This window comes from Leopardus geoffroyi, chromosome D2, assembly GCF_018350155.1.
Source record: "Leopardus geoffroyi isolate Oge1 chromosome D2, O.geoffroyi_Oge1_pat1.0, whole genome shotgun sequence".
Taxonomy (NCBI): domain Eukaryota; kingdom Metazoa; phylum Chordata; class Mammalia; order Carnivora; family Felidae; genus Leopardus; species Leopardus geoffroyi.
Genome location: NC_059334.1, coordinates 80,257,808 through 80,283,336, shown reverse-complemented (window position 1 = coordinate 80,283,336; position 25,529 = coordinate 80,257,808). Strand labels below are relative to the sequence as shown.

The 25,529-nt window shown below is 56.7% G+C and overlaps 1 protein-coding gene across 6 annotated transcripts in view; it reads left to right on the top strand.

Moving 5' to 3' along the window:
* Positions 1–23,910, top strand: part of CHST15 (carbohydrate sulfotransferase 15) — an 81,370-nt gene extending 57,460 nt beyond the window's left edge. For all 6 annotated transcript variants that reach the window (XM_045439152.1, XM_045439156.1, XM_045439154.1 and 3 more), the window contains exons 6-8: positions 13,744–13,900; positions 21,718–21,865; positions 23,451–23,910. In XM_045439152.1, the coding sequence (XP_045295108.1) occupies positions 13,744–13,900; positions 21,718–21,865; positions 23,451–23,641 (496 nt within the window). In that variant the 3' untranslated portion in view covers positions 23,642–23,910. The remainder of the gene's footprint in view (positions 1–13,743; positions 13,901–21,717; positions 21,866–23,450) is intronic.
* Positions 23,911–25,529: the final 1,619 nt, after the last annotated feature.

The window sequence follows — 25,529 nt, the reverse complement described above, 5'->3', positions numbered from 1 at the left end:
AGATTCAGACAGCTGAGCCAAAGCAGGACCTGCCCAACTTGCCTCTAGACCCAGCCAAAAGTCGGCCTGCCTTTACAAGACTTACGGGCCACGAGACGGCCATTTCAAGTAGTCCTAGGTTGTGCCTCCTCTCTCCCCTCCTCTCCTCCCCTCTCCCCTCCCCTCCCCTCTCCCAAATACTCTGTTTATTGTGAATACTCTCGCCTTTCTGGTCCTCAGCAGAAAGAGTTGGTCCATTTGGTCCTTTCTCGAACCCTGACCACATGTTGGGCATGGTGCTGGGGGCTGAGCATGTACATATCTGTGAAAGATGGAGGTCCATCCAGTGCCTACCCTCTGGGGGCTGGCACTTTTTTGGAGAAGCGAGGCCTTGCCTCTCTCGTGGCAGATGTCGTGGTGGCTGCCGAGGAGGGAACGGCCCGATGCCGCGAGGGCAGCCTGCATCAGGAGGCTAACCCCGTCACTGAATCGCCTGCTGCATTCGGCATCGACTGCCGTATGACAGTTCACCCCCAAAGTCAGCAGCTTAGAACACCACACGCTTACTGTTGCACAGTCTCTGGGGGTCAGAACCTGACCCGGTTTACTGCGTCCTCTCCTTCGGGCTCGCTCTCAAGGCCACAGTCAGGGCTTCACCATGGTGGGGTCTCATCCAAAGGCTTGACTGGGGAAGGCTCTGCTTCCAAGCTCTCACGGTTGTTGGCAGATTCAGTTCCTCAAGGGCTGTTGGAGGGAGGGCGTCCGTTCTTTGCTGGCTAGAAGCTTCCCTCAAGGCCTTGCTGCTGGATCTTGCCAACGGGGCTGCTTTCTTCATCAAAGCCAGCAAGGGGAGAGTCAACCAGCAAGTCGGAAGTCCCAGTCTTTTATAATCTGATCGCTAGACTGTCCATCCATCACCTTTACATACTCGGTCGGTTAGAAGCAAGTTACAAGGTCCGGGCCACACTCGAAGGGAGGAGGTTACGTGCTCTGAATGCCAAGGAACAGGGATTTTTGCCCTGCACATCTGCCTTCCATTTCCCTGTCTGATCCTCCCAGAGACCTGGGTCCCAGCCGTGCAGCCAACAGCAGAGAAGCTGCCGGTGTGATACCCCATCCAGAGTCAGAGCCCCCCCCACGCACAGTGGAGTGTGTGTTCATCTGCACCTTTTCTGTGTGGGCTACTGACAGCAACAGCTGTTTTGCTGCTTTTTAAGCATTTATAAAAAATATGCAACAGTAGGGATTTCTTCTTTTTTTAAACCCGTGGCTCATGGCCTATCCTAAGTGGCTGGCTCGTTCGCCATCCCAGCCAGAAAGGATGATAGATACTCAATGTTCAGGTCACTCGAAGAAACACACCCTTGGAGCCCTGTTCCCTTTAGTCTAACTGGGTCCCCGGCCAGTAGCCCACTTGGGTCGTCCCGCGACCTCGCTCTTCCGCGGGGACGTTCCGCGGTTGCCTGCTGCCAGTGGGATTAGGCTAAACTTTTCTTTCCATCTACAAATTGGCGGGGGCCAGGGGTGGATTTTATTTCTAGTTTCAGAGTCACATTTAGCCATTATTTCTAGAATTGACCCAAGGTAGAGGGTTTAAAAATACTGGAATTGCAGGTAGAATCAAATCAATCACATTTAAGTTTCCAGAGAAAGATGTAAATGGTAAGTAAGCCCATTTCCCCCCTTCTGGAGGAGAACAGAGGAATAGTGGAAAGTGGGTGGGCTGGTGCTTGCGGCCAGAAGGGCCAGCCAGGCGTCATGTCGCAAGTTTCTCTGTGTAAGAGATAATGACGGTTTAAAAAAGTGAAGCGTTTCTAGGCCAAATTGGCCTACTTAATTAAAAAGCAGAATTTTCTTCATTTAACCTGACGCTAAAGTGGAAAAGACCGTTCTTTTCACTGCCTCTCACGTTAGCCTCCTGCCTCTTCATCTGCAAGAGGTTGGTGGAGTTTGCCTCATCATTTGGAGACAGCCTCCGTTACATGTGCAGAATGTCTGGAAGGTGCTGGCCCCTCGGACGTAGTTCACTCAGGGGACACTTGGAGGGTAGGGTCACACAGCATCTGTCAAGGACTTTACCGCGTCTCTGTTTTGGGTTTTGTTCTGTATGTGGTTTTAATGCAGGGTGCAGCAACGACCCCCACAGGGATGCTTGGTTTTCGAGTCAAACAGGAAGGAGAGCTCCGCTAAGAGTGAGAACTTGATTTTGACCCAGGCACCATGAGCCTGGGAACCTGGGGCATTGTTTTCTTCATCTGCTTGTATAAATTGATTTTTTAGAGTTTATTTATTTATTTTGAGAGAGAGAGAGAGAGTGAGCGAGTGCGTGTGTATGGGAGGGGCAGGAAGAGAGGGAGAGAGAGAATCCCAAGGAGGTTCTGTGTGCTGTCAGCATAGAGCCCAACACGGGGCTCGAACTCATGAGGCGTGAGATCGTGACCTGAGTGGAGATCAAGAGTCAGACGCTTAACCCACTGGGCCACCAGGCCCCCCTAAACTGATTTTTAAACAGCCCACTAGTGTGGGTCAATAATTAATCTATTTAGGACGATGCCCTAGGAAGGGAAGGAATGAAACACTTAATGAAATGCATCCATTTACGTGCAGTTGATCATTAGGACAGAGTAATGAGTGATGCTGAGCCTTGGGGCAGGAATGCTGGTTTCCTGGATCTTACTCCCAGCAAAGCGGGTGGTAGGATGTGTGAGCGGTGAGTGGCAAACCAGGGTCGCCTTGTCGAGTCATAGCTCTGGGGGACCAGATAGTCTGAATCGGAATCCCAGCTCTGCCACTCACTGGCTGTGTGGCTTTGAGCAGGTTACTTGACCTCTCTGTGTCTCATTTCCTTATCAGTGAAATGGGGGAAAATAGTCCTATCTCTAGGGTTGTGAGAATAACTTAATATATGTAACGTATTTAAACAGGGCTGGATAAGTACAAAATATTATGGAATTATTAGCTATTGTTGTTAGGTCACAGTAGTAGCAAATAATGACAACAACCAGGTTGAGCACTCATTTACTTCCTGAACAGGTACTGAACAACTTAGACATGCTAGATGTGGTGCATACGTTAGAGAACAAAGTCCTTCTTGTCTGCCTTCGTGGAGTCTATGTCCAGTGCAAGGGCTGGGGACAGCCCTCAATTAAGTGACCAAAGCGTTAACTGAGCACGTACTCAGGGTGGGCTACCTGCTAAGCCCTTTTCAGGCATTGCCTCATTCGAACTTGGCAAGTAGGTGTGTGGGCTCAGCGGGGCTGCATTACTGGGTTCGCCGTCAACTGGTTAGTAGTGTGGCCAGGCTGGATTTGAGCCCCTGTTGGTTTGAGGAATCAGGCTTTCTTCCCTGTCATAGGCTGGTCCTTGGGATGCAGATTTAACTTGGAGACGGCAGTGAGCACGCGGGAGGTTTACGGGGCCCGTTGTGGGACAAGCCGGTGGCAGGGGGGGGAGGCGGCGGTGGGGGGAGACAGGCAGAGCGGAGGTTGGGGCCATGATTCAGTCACACAGAGGTCCCCCCGACCCCACCACGAGCTCCGTGGCTTGGACGGCCCTTCAGAGTTGTCCCCAGCGAGGCCTCTCCCGGCCACCAGCCGCTGTCCCCTGTCCGTGCTGGGGAAGCGTAACCATGGGTGGGGCGGGGCCTTTCCTGGACGGGACTGGGCTGTGAGCCATCAGCAGGGTGACTCCCCACTTTTGCAACGCTCTGGAAGCAGTAAGGTCCCCTGTCTTTGATGGGTGCCTTCAGGGCATGGACCCCACGTCAGAGAGATTAAGATGCCGATCCCAGGGCGACATCGAGCTCAGATTAGCAGGAAGCTGCACCGACCGACGCTGCGGGATTGAAACAGTTCCACTTCCCTAGGTCCCTGGGAGCGCTGACTTAGTGCCACAGACACGTCCTCGGGCCGGAGCGGGGAGCTGGCGCTTCGGCGTCACGTGTGGTATTTTCTCCGTAACACGTCTGCACGGGGATTGAAAAGCAAGCTGTCGCCCAGCGCTGATGGATCAGCTATTAACGTCGATTATCTTAAGGGGAAATGAGGAGGACTCCCCTGTGGGCAAGAGATGGGACCGGGGGTCGGGGGGGGGGGGGAGGCCGTCGGAGCGGAGAGGTCGTGACAGCGGCCTCAGAGCCGCAGATCGATGGTACGCCCTCTTCCTCCCTCCGGCCCGCACTCTTGCCTTTGTCTTTGAGACTCTGGGGGACGAAGAAATCAGCGGGAGTCTCGAGGAGGATTGTAGTGCAGTGTCTCCCAGTGGCCTGTTAATTTCCTGGCGGATTCAGGCATTTCGCTTCTCAGAACCTGTCTGTGGGGTGTTACGGCCTGCCTTCCGTGAGCCCTAAACGTGGCGTGGGCTCACTTTCGTAGGGCTGAGCTGTGAGCCACCCGAGGCCGAGGGGGTTGGCCGGGGATGTCACGGTGGGGAGGGAGGGCCGGCCGGGCCCAGGCCAGGACAGCTCGGGCCTTTGTGAAGGTGCTCTGAAGGCCGTTCGGGACTGACCGCCTGGCGAAGGCCCCCGTCTTGTTACCGGTGAGAGAAAAACCATCGTGCTGAAAATTCCTTGTGTGTTTGACACTGTTTATGTTTTTGGGAAATGTTTACAGAGGCGTGGGCAGCCCTGCGTGCTCCCACACGGGTTGTTTGCAGAGGGCGAGAGCCACCGGGGAGAAGGGCCCCGTTGTAGCCAGTCCGCAGAGGCTGCGAGGCGAGACGTGTGCCCACATCGGGCCAGGATGGATGGGGGTGGGGTGGTGGCGAGTCCCCTCTGGACCGCCAGGTCAGTCCGGGGACCTCGGATTAGTGAGGCTGGCGAGTTGAAGCGGGGAGGGGGAGATGGCGCGTGTTACACACGGGCCAGCCCTGGGGGGCGGTGGCCACGCCCTGCGGTGGGGGCCCCCCAGCCTGGGATTCAGGCCTGGCTTCGCACTGCTTTAATCAGGGGCAGCCCAGTGATCCACTGAGCATTCTTCTCTTTCCTGCCAGCAGATACCCACGATCAGGGTCACTGGCAAACTGTGTCCAAGTGCTTTGTCAACCACGCTGGGCTCTTAGATGAAAGGCACGTTTGGTATTGCCTCTGCGAGGTCCTGCCTTTTGTTCCGTGAGCATTTACCACGGACCCAGGACTGGCTGCTCTGGACCCAGAACCCTACTCGTGCCCGAGGGGAAGAGAAGACCGGCCCAAATGACCTCAGTGACCTGGAGATTTTGCATCCATGTGGACACGTTCAGGCCCAAACGTGGATGTTCTCCTCTGGCAGAAAATGAGCCTCATCCGTGTCACCCATGTGTATGGCCCTAAGGTGACTCTCGACATGTTCTCCCAACGAGCTGGCCCGGCCGGTCCTGCTTCATTGTTCCTCGCAGTGAGAAATGCACAGCCCATGATTCGGCGAGATGGAAGGGCCTGCTTCCCAGCCACATCAAATGGCCTTTATTTCCTTGTAGGAAAAATACGCATGACGATTATTGACGGCACAGTATTGGAGGTCGGGAAGTCATCGATCAGTGATTTGAATCTGGACGCCAGCAGATGGAGAACAGTGGCGGGGTTCTCGGTTTTTCATTTTCGTCATCCCCCTCTGGGTGGCTGCAGGCCCGGGGTGGGGGTTGGGTGAAGCAGAAGACAAGAGTGTTATGTGCCCACCTCCTGGGGGGGGGTCCTGGTGGAGGAAATGGGACGTTCACCTGCGGGTCCCTGAGAAGCCGGCTGGCGGGCACTCTGGGAACGCGGCGACATTGGGGCCGGCACGGCCTGCAGGCGGTGAGCCAGCCCAGGAGCCGGCAGCCGCCCCCAGCCGCCCACCATTCCAGCAGCCGCCCCCCGGTCTCTTCCCAGAGCCCAGCCCTCTGAGACGGCCGAAGCGTGACGCTTCGACGGGGACCGACAGCACGGCTCAGGCTCTCGAGACCCAGCCGATGAAGTGTCGCGTGCCTTGGGGGCCCGGGGATGTCCGTGACTTCTGACGTGAGCCTCTCCGGGAACGGACGGGTTAAAAGCAGCAGGGACTTTCTGGGGGCGACGAAAACCTTCTGGAAGTGGATGGTGGCAGCACGGGCGCAGCGTCGTGTGTGTGCCAAGACCTACTGGATTGTTAGGACGTGGATTACGTCTCCATTTACAAAGGGCGGTGAGCACCAAACCCACTAAGGCCAAGCAGCCGATGACCGTCGGCTTATGCAAGTGGTGAAAGATCACTCCGTGAGCTCTGAAATTGTTGTTTTCAATGTTTGTTTATTTCGAGAGAGCGCGTGTGCATGCAGAAGCGTGGTGGAGGGGCAGAGAGAGGGGCTCTCAGCCCAGAGCCCGACTTGGGGTTCGATCTCCCAAACCGTGAGCTCATGACCTGAGCTGAAATCAAGGGTCGGACGCTCAACTGACCGAGCCGCCCAGGTGCCCCGAGCTCTGACATCGTGACGAACACCTGAACACCTGTTTGTCGTTGCTGCCGAATGATGCCCAAGGCGACGCTCCGTAAACTCGCTTTTCCCGATGGTCGCAGCGATGCTCATCTTTGTCCTGAGTGTGTGTTGGGTGCTGTGTTACACGTCATAATTGCTTTTCTGTTTCCAGGAGCTTAAGTAGTTCTGTAACAGAATTGACTCCTGCTTTGCAGTCACTGGGCACCTAAAACAACACAAACGTCAAAACGGACCCCAGAACCCATCAGCTCCGATGGCTGGCCCTCCCCCCGCCCCAGTGGATTGGCTCCTAAACTCGGGCCATGGGCCGAGGCCTGTGGGATCAGGGGGCTCGGTCTGGGCCCAGGCAGACCTGGGTTCGTTTGGGCCCCAGCCGCAAAGGCCCTGGGGCCGTGTGACCTGTCCGAAGGCCAGCCTTCTCCTCGTAAGACAGGGTGACGACACTCTGCCTGTGGCTCAGGCCGGGAGGGGGGGTTCGGGGGGACGGGTTGTGAACGCGGAATGAGAAAACGTGTGCAGTGCGTGGCGCAGGGCCTGCTGAGGGCAGCCGCGTCAGGGATGGAAGCCGTGAGGACCGTGGGAGCTGACGCCCACAGCACCCGCGAGCCCGGCCTGTGGGAGCGGCCCACGGAGTAGTGGCTGCCCCTGTTTTTGTGCTGATCCGTCCACCCCACCTCTGCTCAGTGTCGTTGAAGGAATCCAGCATTGGCCTGGGCATAACCGTCCCGGTTTTACATGGCGGGGCCTTCCGTGATGGCCTTGGTGGCCATTCCTCTGCCCCCACGAGTGGGAGAGATGTAGTCCCATCCAGAGGCACTAGGTTCGGGGAGCCACCCCCCCACGCATACATTCTCTCCCACTCCCCCTTGTGGCCATGCTGGGTCCCGGGACCCCCGCACCACACAGGCAGGAGCCGAGCGCACTTCCAGGAGAGCTGGCCCCCCGTCACGGGGCCGCCCCAGCAGCCTTCTAAAATAACCATAGCACAGAAGGCCTGGAATGTATTTGGACTTATATTTGGAATTGCTGTTGGAAACGGTCCTGGCCAAATGTAACACCCATCTGTTTGGGATGGTTTAAGAGTAAGAAAATTAGATGGTTCAGCAGAAGGGAGCTTGGCGGCCCCTGCAATGCAAGGGGGCTGGCTGGGTGTCGAGGCAGCTGGCTCTCAGCCAGGGAGCCCTCAGCCCCGCCAGCCGTGACTGTTCCTGCTGCTGGGGCCACTCGCTTCTTGCTGGACTGCCCCAGCTGGAGACCTCCCCCTTGTCTCAAGCTGGTTCCTGAACCTTCTACCCCCTGGGCAGTCTTCCCTCCAGGAGTGTAGTTCAGGTTTCCTTCCCGCTCTGGACGGCCTTTCAGCCATTGAAGCTGTTGTCCTTCCTGCTAAGTCTTGCTTCTTCAGATGGAACAGCTCCTTCCCGCTCACCGTTTGGCACCCAGCCCTGAAAGCAAGCATCCTTTGGGATCCCAACTGGCCAGGGTGGTGCAGAGTGACACCCTCCCACATTTTTAATGCCATACCTTTATTAATGCATCCTATGGTTTGCATCAGTGTCCATGCAATTCTGTGATGATTCATTATGAGTTTATGTCAGCTAAACCTATTGTGTGTTTACCCTGTTGGCCTCTCTCTCCTGCTTCATCATTGTACAGTTGTTTAAAAATTTTTTTTAATGTTTATTTATTTATTTATTTATTTATTTATTTTTTCAACGTTTATTTATTTTTGGGACAGAGAGAGACAGAGCATGAATGGGGGAGGGTCAGAGAAAGAGAGGGAGACACAGAATCGGAAACAGGCTCCAGGCTCTGAGCCATCATGAGCCATCAGCCCAGAGCCTGACGCGGGGCTCGAACCCACGGACCGCGAGATCGTGACCTGGCTGAAGTCGGACGCTTAACCGACTGCGCCACCCAGGCGCCCCAATGTTTATTTATTTTTGAGAGAGAGAGAGGGAGACAGAGAGACAGAGCACTAGCAGGGGAGGGGCCGAGAGAGAGGAAGACAGAGAATCTGAAACAGGCTGCAGGCTCTGAGCTGTCAGCGCAGAGCCCAATGCAGGGCTTGAACTCGGGAATGGTGAGATCATGACCTAGGCAGAAGTCGGTCGAGTCACTGACTGAGCCACCCAGGTGCCCCCTGTACAGTTGATTTTAAAGGCCAAAATGTGGATGTTTAGGTTTATCTATTGTTACGTGAGAATGTCCGCTCCAGCCCTTGGATACTTAGCCTTGCTACATTTGCTGCCCTTCTCAACATTTTCTGAATGGCTTTAACCCATCCAAGTGGCTTTCACTCGTGCATGGTCACTGCCTGGCCCTTTTCCCCCAGAGAGTGGCTGTGGGGGAAATCACAGCATTGATCATTGCTGACATTCTTAGGAAGCACGAGCCTGATTCTTCGGGGGATCCAGATAGGGCTCCCCTGAAAGTTAGAGCTCATGCCTTTCCTTTGCCTTCTTGCTTACATCTCTGTAGGGAAGCGAACCGCGTGGCTCTCATCCATCTTACACTCAGGACTCTCCCGCGGTCTCAGGGTAGGAGAGAGGTGTGGGCAGAAAACTCCTCAGTCTTCCTGGGAATTGGGGGGTAGAACCTGCATGCGTCTCCTGGGGCTGTTGCAACAAATTACCGCAAACCTGGGGGCTTAATGCAATGGGAATTTACCCTCTGGCAGTTCAGAAGGCTAGAAGTCTACACTCCGCGTGCCACCAGGGTGGGTTCCTTCTGGGAGTTCTGAGGGAGGGGCTGTCCCAGGCCTGTGTCCAGCTGCTGCTGCTGGTTGACAGTTCTTGCTGGTCCCTGGCTCGCGGCAGGATCCCTCCAGCCTCCCCCCGTGTCTTCACGTGGCCTTCTCCCCCCGTGTCTCTGTCGCCTTTGTAAGGACACCAGTCATTGGATTTACAACCCACCCTCCGTCCAGGATGCTCTCATCTCAAGATCTTCATTCGACGTAATTTCATCTGCAAAGACCCTGTTTCCAAATAAGATCCCATTCATAGGTGCTGGGGACACATTTTGGGAGGATCTGTAGAATCCAGACGGGAGAGGTGGCCATTCATTGTGATGAGTGAAGTCTCTGCTCAGCTGTTTGTGACAAAGTGGAGGGTGAGGGATGTATTGTTACTCGTACGCCTCCCGGCAAGCCTGTGGGCTCGAGGGGATCCCAGAGCCCCCCGCACATTCTGTGGGCAGGTCCAGGTTCCCGGGGGGACTGAGGGGCCAGAGACACCCCCTCTAGAGACTCTGCTGAGGAAGTGGGCCCGGCCCGGCTGTGAACTGGAGTCACAGAAGATGGGGTCCTGAGTTCATTTCACCTCCCCTCAAACAGATGAAAATCAGTCGTCCTATCCTCCCTCACTGGCCCCCGCCCCCGCCCCCGCCCCGTAGCAGGGCTGGGCTGGCCTGGTTGGCACCTCGGACAGGTCCCAGTTTATGCCCTGGGATTACTTCTTGATCTCTAAAGAGTTGTTGTGGAATCAGCAGATTTTTCATGAAGTTACTTTGTGTTTAAAATTGAGCCCGGTGTAGGGACTCTTGTTTTACTTATTTATTTTTAATGGTTTTGTCTGTTTGTTTGTTTGTTTGTTTGAAGGAGAGAGAGAGAGAGAGATCATGAGCGGGGGAGGAGCAGAGAGAGAGGGAGACACAGAATTCAAAGCGGGCTCCAGGCTCTGAGCTGCCAGCACAGAGCCCAGTGCGGGGCTTGAACTCACGAACTGTGAGATCATGACCTGAGCCGAAGTCGGACACTCAACCCGACGGAGCCCCCCAGGCGCCCCCGGGCTCTTGTTTTATTTATGAGCCAAAGTGTCTACAAGGAATGGTACTACCACAAAATCGATTCTCAGTATGGAAAGCTTGACCCAGTGGTTGGGTTTGTAGACAGTAATTTATGTGATAGAATTCCAGCTCCACCAAAGGATTTGGATGGTCCTGTAGGAGTCCGTGGTAGGAACTCTGGAATTCGGATTTCCCATTATATACAGATTTTGATGGGAGTTTGAAAGGTGTCTGTTACTTTTCGCGGACGTGGTTTCTTGGGCCGGGCCGTGATACGGCAGGACCGATAAGTGTGTGAGCCAGGAAGGACACCCCCACCAGACCCGTGGCCACAGGGAACGCGTTGGCACGAACAGGTCGACTGCTCTTTGAGGTCCGTGCAAATCCGATGTAGACACTTACCCATCAGCCTCTAGGTTATACTACGACTGGCCTGCAGGGACGGGTGCCGCGACGAACAGCTGCTCTTGGGGACGCTGTGACCGGCAGATGGAGTGTCATCCTGGGAAATGTGCTCGGGTGGGCACAGATCTGGGGGAGAATGTACTCGCTAGTCCCTGAGCATCTCTAATGACTAGTCTGGAAACAGGGCCTTCTGGAGAGTTGGAGCGAGCAGGCCGAGGTCTACAAAACTCTCCCTTTCCAGAGTGTGTGTAGATGCTAGGCAGTCGGTGGGCAGATCCCAGTCATCTCAGGACTTCTCAGAGGTGTCCTCTGTGGACACTGGCTGTGGATGAATTCTAACGGGCCGTGTCGTGGGCACCGTGCCCAGTGCCTGAGGAGAGCTGGTCCCCAAGAAGCCATGCTCCTGCAGTCAACACAGGTGCATCCAACCTTGACTGCAGTCAGAGGGGAGGGGTGCCGGGGGGGGGGGAGCGTTTGCGGCTGGCCCCTGCAATGGGGGCCCTGTGGTTTCCGCCCCGGTGGGCGTGGTTGAGTGTGGGTGTCAGGGGCGCGGCGCGGGGTGGGGGTGTGCGTTGGCAGGACATGTGTCCTTGTCAGATTCACTGAGTCGCCCTCACCCTTGCTGGAATGAGGGAAGCCACGTCGGAGAGGCTGGAGGGTGGAAAGTAAGGCGTTAACGGGAGAGAGAACGTGAGTCCGTGGAGCCAGGGGGCCGACCCGTGTCAGCCCCATTTCCCCACAGGCAGGGAGAGGTGGGCGGTGTGCGAGTGAAGGGCGAAGCAGGGAGGTCGCTTGGGGGGTGGGCGTTGGAAAGGCACCAGGCAGGAATGAAGAAGCGATCTCCGAAACATGAAAGAAGATGAAGACTTTGCAAGCGGAAAGCAGGAAAAGGTGTGGGAACTCACAGCTCAGAAGTTGTGGCAAAGAAAAAAGTTACTGGGTGGCAGTGGGATGACGTTTATGTTAGGGTGCAGTCCCCCATCGCCCCTGCGCTCGTGGGTGCTCAGAGCCCCCCACCCCCCAACCGGGAGGTGGGTGATGTGCCACGATGACAGGCACGTGATCTGATTCCACCGGATCTGATCTGGTACCATCCATGGTTGTGAAAATAGAAAATATGCCCCTACCTGCTTCAGTGGGCACAGAAAATTTCTGGAAGGCTCTTTCAGCCCCTGATAAGAGAGGTCACCTCTGGGGAGCAGGACTCACAGGTTGGACCCCCGGAGAAACTGGGCAGGAGGGCTTGAGTGAGCGCCGTGTTCATGATACTGTTGTCATAATTCACCCTTTCTTATTGTTTGTCTGTCTCATTTAAGAAAACAAGTAGCCCTTGCTTAACAAAATCTATCTGTAATGCTGAGAGTCTGGTAAAATATATTCACAGAGGATTTATTGAAAAGAAGAAAGACAGAAAGAGGAAGGAAGGGAGGGAGGGAAGGAAGGGAGGAAGAGTGAGGGGAAGGAAGGAGGAGTGAGGGGAAGGAAGGAAGAAGGGAGGGAGGGAAGAAAGCGGAAGGAAGGAAGGAAGGAAGGATGGAGGGCAGGAGGGAAGGAAGGAAGGAAGAGAGGGTAAGGAAGGAGGGAGGGAAGGAAGGAAGGAGGGAGGGAGGGAAGAAAGTGGAAGGAAGGAAAGAGGGAGGGAAGAAAGGATGGAGGGCAGGAGGGAAGGAAGGAAGAGAGAGGGGAAGGAAGGAAGGAGGGAGGGAAGAAACGAAGGAAGGAAGGAAGGAAAGAGGGAGGGAGGAAGAGAGAGAGAAAGGAAGGAGCACGCAAACCCTTATCCTGGAGCTTGGTCAAGGCTGGTAAGGCAGGTTTCACTCAGGACCCACTCCAGTGAGTGTCAGGACACTGCATGGGGTTTTGTGTAGGGCACAAAGACTGGCCTCAATTCCAGATACAGCAAGGAAAAGTGGGGACTCACAGCCAAGGAGTAGTGGGGGTCCGTGGGTTGGAAATTACTAAGAGGACACACCGGGCTAAGGTCGGTCTGAGTTCTGGCTAAATCGACCTAGCAGGATTCCTGCTGAAGGCACATTGGGGCGATGAGACATCCCCTGGGAGATGGTGGGGGACCAGGAGCCCACCAAATATTGAGGGTGATCAGATATCGCAGGGCGGGGGATTCTGGCTGAACCGACCTGGCAGGATTCCTGCGCACTTGGGCAGTGCAGAGCTGGACGTGGAAGTCTACAAGCTGAGGCCCAGTTGGGAAGGTTTAGGGGAACCGGGGGAAATTGGGTCCAGGAGTGATGCCGTCAGTTCTCGAAGGAAAACATGGCCACATACATGTGGTGGGGTCCGTGTGAACGGGTTTACAGGGTGACTGCACGCAGATGTAGGGGTGTTTTTATGTTGTGTTAAAAAATAGGTCCGTACTGGGGCGCCTGGGTGGCGCAGTCGGTTAAGCGTCTGACTTCAGCCAGGTCACGATCTCGCGGTCCGTGAGTTCGAGCCCCGCGTCGGGCTCTGGGCGGATGGCTCGGAGCCTGGAGCCTGTTTCCGATTCTGTGTCTCCCTCTCTCTCTGCCCCTCCCCCGTTCATGCTGTGTCTCTCTCTGTCCCAAAAATAAATAAACGTTGAAAAAAAAAAATTAAAAAAAAAAAATAGGTCCGTACCAATCTAGAAAGATACATTTCATAATTTGTTGTTGTTGTTGTTTTTTAATGTTTGGAACGTCTGTGGAATGGGCCAGGAATCTCATGAGAAACTGTCAGATTGTAGGAGCAACAGCTGTTCTGGTTATTGTTGCCTCTGATGGAGGAGAGAGAAACCGGAAGGAGCATAACATTTTCGTGGCCCGTCTTCGCCGTCGTACAGTTTTCACAATCTGGTGTTTCTAAGCTCACCGTTTCAGTGAAAACAGCTGCGTGCTGAAGTGGCTGGATAGGATTTAAGAAGTACCGGTGGTTGGTCGGGGGGCCAGTGTAGACATGTCCGAATCCAGGAGAGCGTGGGTGGCCCGGTGAGGGGTGGGGAGGTGTGGGAGGAAGTAGGGAGGGGGCTCATCTGCAGGGGAACCAAGAGAAATGGCAGGGTCCTAATGAACGAGACGAGGTAATGTCATTGCACGTCGATTTCCGTCGTCACCCGCGTCGCGTGATTTCACAGTCCCGGGTGGTAAAAGTCTCCGTTTATTTTATTCACAGGTTGTACTCCGACTATCTCTACTTTGCAAGTTCGAATAAATCTGCTGATGACTTCCACGAGAAAGTGACAGAAGCTCTGCAGCTGTTTGAGAATTGCATGCTCGATTATTCCCTGCGTGCCTGCGTCTACAACAACACCCTCAACAATGCCATGCCTGTGCGTATCCTGGAAGCCGGCCCCCTTACAGAGCAGGCCACTTGGTGGTTATTATGCAGGTGGCACAGTGGATGGGATTTTAGCATATAAACGCAGAGAAGCATTTTAATGTGCAAATGCCTCTCCCCATGCCTCTGAGCCGTGGTGGCTAGTGCACAAACAAATACGCACGGGCATAAAAACTGTATAGAAAGGCTGGGCCCTTTCAGCTGGCACCAGGCTCTCTTCCCTGCTCATCTCCCCATTACAATGCTCTCTCCTCCCCCTGCAGAGAATGAGGGCACATTTAGGGAGATTGCCATTCAGTGAGGCTCCAAAAACCCACCCTGCAATTAGGATTGGCAGACGCGGGGACCCAGCTCTCGAATCGTCTTAAGCGTCGTTCCCTGATCGATGGCGGTTTGTTTTGGTGGTTTAACGAATCACCCACCGGTGACTTTCAGCGTTCCTGCGACAGGGCCTAAATGGAAAACTATCTCCCGTTGATCTCTCTTTTGCTTTTCTCTTACTTGCCTTCAGGAATGTGGCTGTACATTTCTTGCCTTTTTTTTTTTTTTTTTCTTTTTTTTTTTTTATGCAGAAGAAGCTGTTGGTGGTGAATTCAGCACCCTTCAGCTGGGGGTGGTTTTCTACCGCATAGCACCCTGGGTTGTCTGCCTTTTCAGCAGATTGGTGCTGCCGGAGAGCCTAACACAGTGAAGCTGGTGCTGCCCCCGTCCCGGGGCGTGGTTCACGACTGCTCTGCGGAGCGCAGCATGTGGGACGGCACAGACCGATGTGCTCGAGGTGGAGGCTGGGAACCCCCTGGGCGTGGGGTGCTCGGGGTCAAGAGGTTTCCCTCCCTCTTCCTTGTTCTCAAGGCCGTCGTATCTGGAACGCAGGGTCCTGGTTCCGGCAGGATGCACAGAGGCAGCAGGTTGGATTGAGGCTGGAGTTTTCAGTGTGTCAGAGAAGATGCGGACAGGGGCACAGATAAACCTAGAATCTGCCCAGCGGCACAGGGTAGAGGAATGGCCTTTGGAGCCAGACAGAGGTGTGGGTTCGCTTCCCAGCTGGGGCGTCTACGAAGCTGTGTGACTCTGGACAGTCGTTTTAGCTTCTCTGAGACGCCATTGCCTCGTCCTCAAATCGGGTAATAAGACTGCCGTTCCAGGCTGTTGTAAGGGTCAGAGTGATAGTTCCTTCGTGCGTAGGGGAGAAATGAAGAACCCTTGTCCTGCAGCCATCTTAGAGTTGCCGGTCCGGGCCCTGCGAATTAGACCGACAAAAGACAAATTAACAAGAGAGAGAAAAACCACAAGTTTATTAACATGTGTGTTGCACCCGTGCGTGATGAGTAGCTCAGAGGGACGGTTAGAACTCAGGCTTGTGTAACATCCCGACAGGAGGAAAGGACATCTGTAGAGAGGTGACCAGACAAAGCAGGAGGACTTTGAGTTTCTAGGGCAGCAAATCGTGGGAAGGCAGGTAAACGTATGGGGGAGCTAATGGTTGATAAGGGCTAGTTTTATCGAGGTTTGTTACGTCACATCCTCTGATGCTGTCTTAAGGCTGATAAAGGTCTAGGGTTGTCTCCAGTGATTAATTTGGTCCGTCCTGGTGGAGAGGGGAGGAAGGGCACCCTGACAAATTTATGTACGGCTTGGAGGCAAATAGGGTGAGGGCGGAGAGCTTTTCTTATGTTTGTGTTTCTTCTCAGTTGCCTTGGGCTCAAAATAATCCTCATGCCAAAGTGGTATATTTCGGGGCAGCGTGTTCTGCCTCCCTGCACATGCATTCGTCATTTGACCGTGTCTGTGCATGACACATGGGCTGGGAGGGCAGCCGTGACAGGACAGGCCTGGTCCTTGTGCCCCCGGGCAGTCCCAGTCCTGGCAGGGAGAGTGACCTAGCGGCTGGGGCAGGAGCCCTGGCTCCCAGCAGAGGCTACCTGAACACAAGGCACCAGGGGAACGTCTAGGAAAGGCAGTGTTTGTGCCGAGGCCTGAAGGATGACGGGCTCGGGACGTGGAGGTGGTGATCTGTCCAGGTGCAGGGAGCAGCTCGGGCAGAGGCCGAAGAGTTAAGCACGGAGAGCGTTTGCTACAGCTGGGCACAGCACACGGTTGCGTGGGTGGTGGGGCGATGGTAAGAGGGGGGCGTGAGCCTTGGAAGTCTGGCCTGACGTGGGTCCCCAGGGAGGGTTTAACAGTCGTAGCAAATCTGTGTTTCAGAAAGATGCCTGATGTGTGGCGCCCAGGGCTGGCGGGGTGTCTCCCAGAGACAGGGAGGCCAGGGTGGGGGTGGGATGGGGTTTCTGTAAGAGAACTGGGGGCTGAGTCGGGGTAGGAGATGGTGGAAGTTTCTAGAAACAATTAGGAGGACTAGTGGAAAGGACGTGGACAGGAATTGGACTGGATCGGATCAAGCGGTGGGATGATGGGGAAGCCACGTGTTTGCTGGCCGGCAGGCCGAGTGCAGCATTTGCTTCAAAATGGCTCTGGTTCTTAGCTGTTGCTTTTTAGTATGATTGTTCATGACCGTGAGGGTCATCTGTGCAGGGCCTGCAGGAGACAAGAGCCACTACCTGGAGATGTTTCTTGAAACTTCCTAGGTGTGGTGTGGTTGGGGGACTGGCCTCATTCACAGCTGAGGCTTGATTCGTCTCCGAGGGCATACAGTGGGTGCCGACTCTGTGCTCAGCACCGTGCTCAGTGCTGGAAGAAGCACGGCCATGGGGTGACCTGGAAGGGAGAGGGAGGGGGCGGGAGGCAGAACAGGGAGAGTTGAGGTGATGGGTCCAGCTGGTGTGGTTCAGAGAAGGTGCTGGAACCGTCCTCTTCCAGGCCATGTTAGTACTGAGTTCTCTCTTCAAGAGGTTATGTGGCAGGTGCTCCGAAAGGGAGGGATAGGTGAGGGCTCTGCTTCGGGGGCCTTCTGCAAGGGAGCGCCCCAAGCTGGCTGGATTTGGAAGGGCAGGGCGAGGCAGGGCCGGGCAGAGCTCCTGACTGTGAGGGTACGGCTTATTTCAGTGGCATTTCAGTGGCTTCACGTCGTGTTTCTGTCCCAGAAGAGTGAGTGTCTGATGTACACGTGCAGTCTGAACCCGGGGCCCGTGTACCACCCAGAGCTCGCCGGGCCAGCGCCTCGGCACAGTCAGGGCCACGGGGACGGAACTGGCCGGATGCAGGTCTCACCTGCCTCTGAATAGGTTTCTAGGAGGCGGGATTTCCACAGCCACTTTGTCCCACAGACAAGAAAGGGTGCCCTCCCCTCTGCTGCCCTGTTGGCCTCCAGCTGGGAACACTGAAACATGGTAGACACCGGGTGATCAGTACTTAGGAGTCGTCATGGGCCTCCACTTTGGGGTGTGCTGGAAATTCTTCCCGATCACAAGCCTTTGCCAGTGAGAGAGGGACGATGGGATCCGAGCTTTGTTCGCCGCTGATTCTGCGCCAGGCACAGTCTTGGGCTCTTTGTGTTCTGTCGTCCGTGCTGCCCTGAGATCCATGCCCATTTTACAGATGAGGACACTGAGGCTCACAGACATGGACGCTCACACCCAGAGACACAGAGCGGGTAACAGGCCTAGGGTTCATCCCAGGTCCTGTGGCCTTTCGGACTCATGGCATTCCCTCCTTTCCCTGGCTAGCTCCTAAGAGCACAGGTTTGAACTGGCTTTTTCACTCGATCTCATGTTTTGCTGAGGATGGCGAGGTGGTGGCTGAGCCGACACCTTAGGTCAGAGAGAGGTGTCCAGGGGCAGGACCGGTCGACAGGACGGGGTGGGGGGCGTCACAGACGGCAGACTGGCCGTGACCCTTCAGCCCCTTGCTCACCAGGAAGAGCCAGGCAGTGAGGAGCAGTTGGAAACCCTCCTCTTGGGGGCGAACCTTCCATTCTGGGGTGAGGGACGCAAATCTCCCTCCAGCTGTGAGTCCCAGCTCAGCCACAGCGCAGGGAGGTAGAGCTTTTCCAAACATCGGCGGACCCCGGTGCTACCCTTCCTAAGACATCCCCTGCCTTCCAGCAGCATTGGAGTGCACCGGCCGGTCCCCGCCTCCTTCTCCACCTCCTCCCAGCCACCCCCTCTCTGTCACTGCTCTCTGCAGCCACACTCTCTCCTGTTAGGTCCTCCGGCCAGCCTCTCGCCTCGGATCGGGGGTTCGCGAAGCAGGGTTCCGGCAGCGTCAGCATCCGCGGGGATCTTGCCAGCAGTGGGACCCTCAGGCTCAGCCCCGGCCCACAGAAGACAGCAGCTGGGGGTGGGGGGGGGGGGCATCAGTCTGTCCAGCACCTTCCAGGCGGATTGGAGAGACCGGTTCCAGCCCCTTTCCCTGGAACGTGCTTCCCCTGGATGCCGCAGGGTTTCTCATCCTCTGGGTCTTACTGACCTCTGTTTTCTCTCTCCACCCCAGTTGTTTCCCTGCAGCATGGATCACAACTGGTGGTTGCAGGTTGTTTGTTCAGCAGCTCGGCTCTGTGTCCCCCACGAGGTTCCAGGCTCCGTGAGGCCGGGGGCCACGGCTGTTACATAGCAACACATCTCCATTGCCTAGGGGGGTACCTGCGTGTAGCATGCACTCGACTGTTGGCAGAATGAATGAATGAATGAATGGGGAGTTTTTGAGACTAGCGGATACCGGGTAGGCTGTGTAGGGTGCTTCACCTAAACCCCTAATCGGGAACCGAGAGGCTCGGCATGGAGCCTGTCTGGAAAGAGCCCTGCACCCACCCCTCCTGGGCTCTTTCCCTGTGTGGCAGGAAGAGCCCCGGTGGCGGGGACCCGGTGTCAGCTCCGGGTGCCGATGGGTGCTCCCAGCTGACCCCGGGCAGGCCCCCACCCCTCCCTGGGCTTCCATTTTTCTAGCAAGAGTTGGCCGCGGCAGATAACCTCAAAGGCTTTCTCTCAGCTCTGCTGTCTTGTCATTTTACATCTATCAGACACTTCCCCTAAATGCCCTTTTTATCTTCGTGCCGTTTGGATCCTCCGGCCGCTGCCGGGAAAGGTGAAGAAAAACCGTTCCAAGTGGGCCCGTCTTGGGTTTGTGTCGATGGCGCACAGTTGTGGTAATGATGGCTGCGTGCACCGGGAGGCGTCACTCAGGGTGACCGGAGCTTTCCTGGAGTGGTGAGCGGGGAGGGAGGGGGAGGAAGAAGGGGGACCAGGGCTGGCCAGAAGGGGAGGTGTTCAGGGGAGCCTCCTCGCTTCCCGTGGCCTGCAGAGCCCCGCGGGGTTTGTTCCCTGCCCTGCCGCCACCCCCCCACCCCGCCAGGACCGTCCCTGCCCGCGAAGGAAGGCCTTGCTGCAGGAGGCCTCAGCCCGCGGGTCTTTGTGCTGGGGGGCTCTGCCCACAGAGGGAGCCGACAGGCTTTCGGAGAAATAGTCTGTCACCTGTGGCCAGGTCAGGAATGCGTTCCAGCTGCTGTATCATCCCCTCGCCCGCCATCCCCACCACAAACACCAGCTTCTGTCCTTCTAGAAAGTTCTCAAGCTGCACAGGCAGGTTCTCCGGAAGATCACCCTCGTGAGGCTGGCCCTCCCTGGGAGGGGCCGGCCAGCGAGCCCGACAGAGACTTGACCTGCTCTGTGAGGCCCATGACTCCAGAAGGCACGCTCGTTACGGTCTGCCTGCGTTAGGGGTGCCGCACGCGTGATTTCTGAGGCTGGCACATACGCGTTCTCTCTCCTGCTTTGGTCCAGCTCGGGGGGGTCTTCTTTAGGGGCCGGCGCGTGAGGCAGTAACAACCCCGGGGGGACAGGAGGCAGCTAATGAATTCTGGAGACCGCTTATCGCTTCTCACTGTTTATCTTCCTCTGCATCCTCCTGCCTGATTAGAAAAAGAAGCAGGGGCGCCTGGGTGGCGCAGTCGGTTGGGCGTCCGACTTCAGCCAGGTCACGATCTCGCGGTCCGTGAGTTCGAGCCCCGCGTCAGGCTCTGGGCTGATGGCTCAGAGCCTGGAGCCTGTTTCCGATTCTGTGTCTCCCTCTCTCTCTGCCCCTCCCCCGTTCATGCTCTGTCTCTCTCTGTCCCAAAAATAAATAAATGTTGATTCGAAATGTCAACACCTTTCAGCTGGTGCCTTGGGGAGAATTTGGAGAACATGAGCATCCTCAGATCTAGGCCCCAAGCTTTAAAAAAAAAAAAAAAAAAAAAAAAAAAGATAAAGAAGGAAGTGGGAAAAGACTAGCGAGAGATGAGACTAGTCGGCTTCTGTACGTATTTTGTCAAACGTTTCACCACCCTGCCACCACCGTGCCCGGCACGTCGCCCGAGGAGCACCGGAGCCCGGCAGGCTGGAAGAGCCCCGGGTCAGGCTGGGAGGGAGAGAGGGACCCTGAAGGGAGAGCATCTGTCTACGCCAGCCGAACGGCTGAGGCTGGGAGGGGGCGCCTGGGGGCCGAGCGCAAGCCAGACCAAGGGCTCCCCATGCTCGGACGGCAGGCAGGCTGGGAGCAGGGCCAGAGGGGCCAGGCCAGCAGGTGGGGCAGCTCGCACTGGTGACGGGCCAGGGGTGGGTGCTCAGAGACCAGACGGGGAGCACCGGTTAGGAGGCTGTGACAACTGGGCCTGACCGGAGGAGCTGACGTGGAGCTAGGCAGAGGCAGCAGGTGGAAACGTGGGAAGGTCGCAGAGGCAGAGCGGCAGACCGGAAATGGGGCAGGGTCCCCAGGACTTGGGGGAGGGTGGGGGGCCCAGGAGAAAGGGGCTGCGGGCGGAAGGGGAGAGCTCTGGTGTTTTCCTGAAGTTTTGTAGAGCTGAGCAGCAGCTGTGAAGTCAGAGGGAACGTCCCACGGCCACTCTCGTTTCTGACATGTTTGTAAGGCAGGGGGTCCCCCAAACCACTTTGGGGTCCAGTAGCTCCCCGGAAGGAATCGCAGGACTCACTGAAGACCGTGCGTCCAGCAGAGAAGGGACACCCACTGAACCGCTCCCCCCCCCCCCCCCCCCCCCACGGAAGGAGCACATGTGGCCACATACAGCATTTGCCGCATTTGCCATCCGGGGACGCCCACCCGAGCCTGTGGTGTCTGGAGTATTTACTGGGACTCAGTCACATGCCATCCGCCTGGCTGGCCTTTACCGTCCAGTCCCTGCTACAGGCCAGACCGATCCCCTGTCTGTCAGTCTCACTGTTTACTCTCCGGTGGCCAGATGCCCCAGGCCAGCCAAGCCACTTATCAGGCAGGACATCCCAGGTGGCCTAGAGGTCACCTCCCAGGAGCCGAGGCCAGAGGCCAGACTTCCTTTGGGTAAGGTGAATTCTTCACCGCGCAAGCTTGCAGCCTGGCGTGAGAGAAGGCACGGGAGGACGTCACCCCGGGCGTGGAGGTGGGAAGGAGTGGCTGTGCGTGACACTGCTTTCTTTGGATGTACACACGGCCCCCTGGTCACGGACGCCCAGGTGGCAGCAGGCACGGGGCGGTTCACTCACCTGGCTTGTTTCTGGGGTGTCGAACGTGGTTTTCGTGGCTGTCGTGTGCTGGGTGTAGGAGCGGAAACAGCCAGGGTATCGTGCAAAGAACGTTTGCGCTGTTCACGGGTACGGTCTTGACCTCTTCCTTCACCTGAGTCTCCACTGTGGAACGTGTCGCGGAGCCACCTCCAGGGTTGTCGTGAGAATTAACTGTGACCTTAAGTAGGAATCTTCTGTGTGAGGAGCTCAGAACCCTTCCTGAAGACTCAAGAAAGCATGGCGTTTAAAATCCATCCTTTGAAGGCAGTTGTTTGCTCGGGTAACTCTTGGTGCTGGTTTGTACTCAGGCCTCGTATGTTTGGAAAACCGTTAGGGAAATTACTCCCGAAGTGATGCCCGCCTTCTGCCTTGGTTCTAGGTGAGGCTCCAGGTCGGTCTGTATGCTGTGTACCTTCTGGACTGGCTCACCGTGTTTAATAAAGAACAGTTCCTCGTCCTTCGCCTGGAAGACCACGCCTCCAATGTCAAGTACACCATGCACAGGGTCTTCCAGTTCCTCAACCTCGGTATGAATGTCACGCTGGTGGCCCGGGAGCAGGCATGAGCTCCGCGGACACTGGCCGTCCGCGGGGCTCGCCGAGTCGCAGACAGACTCTGCGCACCGGGCGGGGCCGGGCCGGGCAGCTGGTTCCGTACGTGCTTTTCAGGGCGGGGCCTGGTGCCGGGGTGGGGGGAGGGGGTCCCTCATCTGGGAGGTTCCAGCCCAGCAGAGGAAGAGAAGAGGAGGAAGCCACTGGTGGCCGAGTCCCTGGCAGAGTGACGGTTGGCTCGTATACGTGCCTCCGGGGTCCCAGGAGGAATGGTGGAAGGGGTCATGGAAGGAGTGGTCTGCGAGCTGAGTCTTTGGGCTGGGCGACATGTCCGAGCACGGCTGGAACGGTCTTGCAGAGGCCACAGGCTTGGAGGAGGGAGTGGACGGGTCATGGCATGCTCTCAGGTTTTGGGGGGCGCCTGGAGTCAGGGCCACGTGGCCACCTTCCTCTAGGAGAGTCCACTGCCGGTGGCCAGGGTGATGGCTTGTAGGGGTGGGTCTCTGGGCACAGAGGGCTGCCCACGTGGATGGGCACCCAAGGACTGCCAGAGCTCAAGCACTCCCGCAGCCCCATCTAATGATCTGGCCCGGGAATTCTGTTGATGGCATATTCCTTAAAATCTGTTTACCCTCCACTGGCCTCAGAACCCTTTCGTCATAGTGGTAGGAGGGAGGGTGATTGCTTTTTCCTCTGAAGGCCTAGAACCACTTTTCTTGGAGTGGGTCCCTCGTAGACTCTGCTGTGTTGGTGAGCTTGACTTTAGTCTCTGAGATGGACAGTGAGGCCAGTTCTGTTCCTTCTGCTGCACACACCCCAGCGACAGCGGAATATGGTTTTTCTGCGTAAGGGCTCAGGACTTCGGCCCGATCCCGAGGGCCTGGCACAAAGTGGCCTGAGCAGTGATACGGTTAAGCCAGTGAGGGACTAACCGTCCAGGGGGCAGGGGATAGAGGTGGCTGGCTTGTTCCCGGGCCTCTCCCCACTGATCTTGCTGCAGGTGGGTCTCTTGCAGCTTATAGGGTCTCTGGGCACAGGTGGCCTTCCTGCCCCACCACCCCCACGGCCACGATACGGCACAACACACAGGGTGAAATATGGCCCAGCCACAGGCCCTTTGCATCAGCAGCCTGAAGCAGAAATGACACTGGCAGGACTCCAGCAGGCTGGTCAGTAGGAAAATCTAAGCACACGGACTGTGCCTGGCAGCTCGCGCAGTTATCCACGGACACGGGCTGACGGCCACGGGAGCCAGCCCTTTGTGGGTATTTGGCACTGAGACCGGGAGGAGGGGAGGCTCAGGGGAGGCTGCCTCCCAGAGCCACAGCTGCACTCCTGCGGGCAGGTGTCCAGCCCCAGGCCGGACAGCACCTGCTCCTTCGCGATGGCACGCTGCCACTTTCCGTCCTCGGCAACTCCAGGACCAGGACGGGTCTGGCCAGAGGACTGAGCACTCTTGAGGGGAGGGGAACTCCTGGCCCAACACAGAGCACGGCTGGGAGTTTTGCGAAGCTCCTTCCTGCCGCGCCTCCTGCTTCACAGTCTTTTCTTTGTGTTCCAGGACCCCTAGGCGAGAAGCAAGAGACCCTGATGACAAAGAGCCCCGCGTCCAACGCGCGACGCCCCGAGGACCGGAACCTGGGCCCCATGTGGCCGGTCACCCAAAAGATCCTGCAGGACTTCTATGGGCCCTTCAACGCCAGGCTGGCCCAGGTGCTCGCGGACGAGGCGTTCGCCTGGAAGAAGACCTGAGGGTCGGGGTCCCCCTGCGGTTTCCACGGTTACCGTGATTTAAAAATCTCTCTTTGGGGGGCGGGGCCCTCTTCCTCAACAGCGTGGAGAAAACCCCCAGATGATTCTTCTTCCCCTCCCTAGGCACCTGTTTAGTATAACCGTTTGTGGTGTGAAACAACCTGGCAACTGACCCTTCACGGGGCTCCGCCATCCCGGGCCATTGGAACCTCCACTTGGGAACCGTTCCCTCCTGCGGCACAGTGGCCGGGCCGCGGGGTCCAGGCGGGGGTGGGGGGGGGCGGGGCGGGGGGCACCAGGCGGGCTGTGGGGGGGCGGGAAGGAAGCTTGGCTGGGGGCTGACAGTGTGGGATCCGAGTGAGCGCACTGGAGGTCACGTCGCCACGCCGGAGGTCGCGCCATCACGCTAGAGGTCACGCCACGACACTGTCCGAGTTACACTTCCGTTCGGCCCTGAAACACCGGTCGGGCCAACACCTTCATTTGGGCAGAGCGTGGAGACAGACGCTTTCCTTTTTTCTCTTTTACTCCGAGGTCCGCCCTTTCTTCTCTTCAGATCTGAACCTTGTTAACTTCACTTTTACGAAAGAGAACAAAAAGCCCAAGCACATTCATCTCGGGCCCCTCCCATCCTGTCCTGGTGTTACTTATGTTTAACCAGAACACGAATGTTTCAGACGAACCATTCCTGCATTTCACCAGCCGTAGCTCCTTTTCTGCCACTTTTGAGGGCTTCTCAAGAGCTCATGCAGTTTATAATCGGGATACAAACTCAGCTTATAATTAGAAGGGAAATTTCTGCTTTAATGCCACACTGAGCAACTTCAAGGAATTGAACTCTCTGGGAAGTCTAGGTGTCCTGGACCCTCCTCACGCACACGAGGTCGTCAGACCCGGAGGGTGTGTGAACTTCTAGCTGTGGCCACAGACGGGCCCCGTCGCTCTGCCCGCCCCCTGGAATCAGCTCCTTGCCCACATTCTCCGCCACGTGTGGCCAGAGGCCCTCCCTGTTTCTGCAAACTACAAGACACGTGTGTCCCGAGGCAGAAACAGCGAGCCACACGTGGGTGTGCTGCGATTCTTGATGGGACTTTCCAGGCAGCTCGACCGCTTGGCCCACCAACGGATGGCCTCACGGTCTCGTCGTTTCTCGGAGGTGATGGAGAGAGACTGATGGGGAGGGGGCTGGAGCCCCGGGTGCGAACTCGGGGAAGCTTCGCACCGGAGTGTTTGCGAGGTGAACCAGAACCTTCCGGGCAGGGTCTCCTACACCAGTGTCAGGAAGCGCAAACGTGCAGGTGCCTGGCCATCACGCGCAGACGTGAGGATTTGCTCAGCTCTCCAGCCCCGGAGCCGTCACCTCTCTACCATCAGAGGTGGGAGGCACAGCCCTCCGGGAGGCGCGGGGAGGGCCTTCCGTCCGCACTGGCACGGCCGAGCTGTTTCTGCTGCTGAAGACCCGCTTGCTGGGACAGCAACCCCCCGTCCCCATCTCACGGCCGGCCGGCGCTCGGAGCAGCGGCCGGCACGGAGTCTGGCCGGAGCACAAGGGAGCTGCGGGGAGATCTCACTTTCAGCGTGTGTGTATTTATTCGCAGTGGGGGGTGATGTGTGCGCGTGCGTGGGTCCATTCTCTGAGTGGGTTCCCTTCCTGTTGTGTCGCTGATGAGGCGCCCCTGCCCTGGACGCGGCCCTTCCGTGGATTAATTTCCCTGCCAATTACCTTGTCGTTTTCAGTACGTGTTTTGCTGTTCCACTCCAGCCATAATTACAACACAGGATTTTTCCTACACGCTCCTATGCATGTGAATAACATGCAGTGTAATTCTGCTTCTTACAGAAGTATTACTGGAGGTCTTATTTCCAATATTATTTGGTTTATTATACA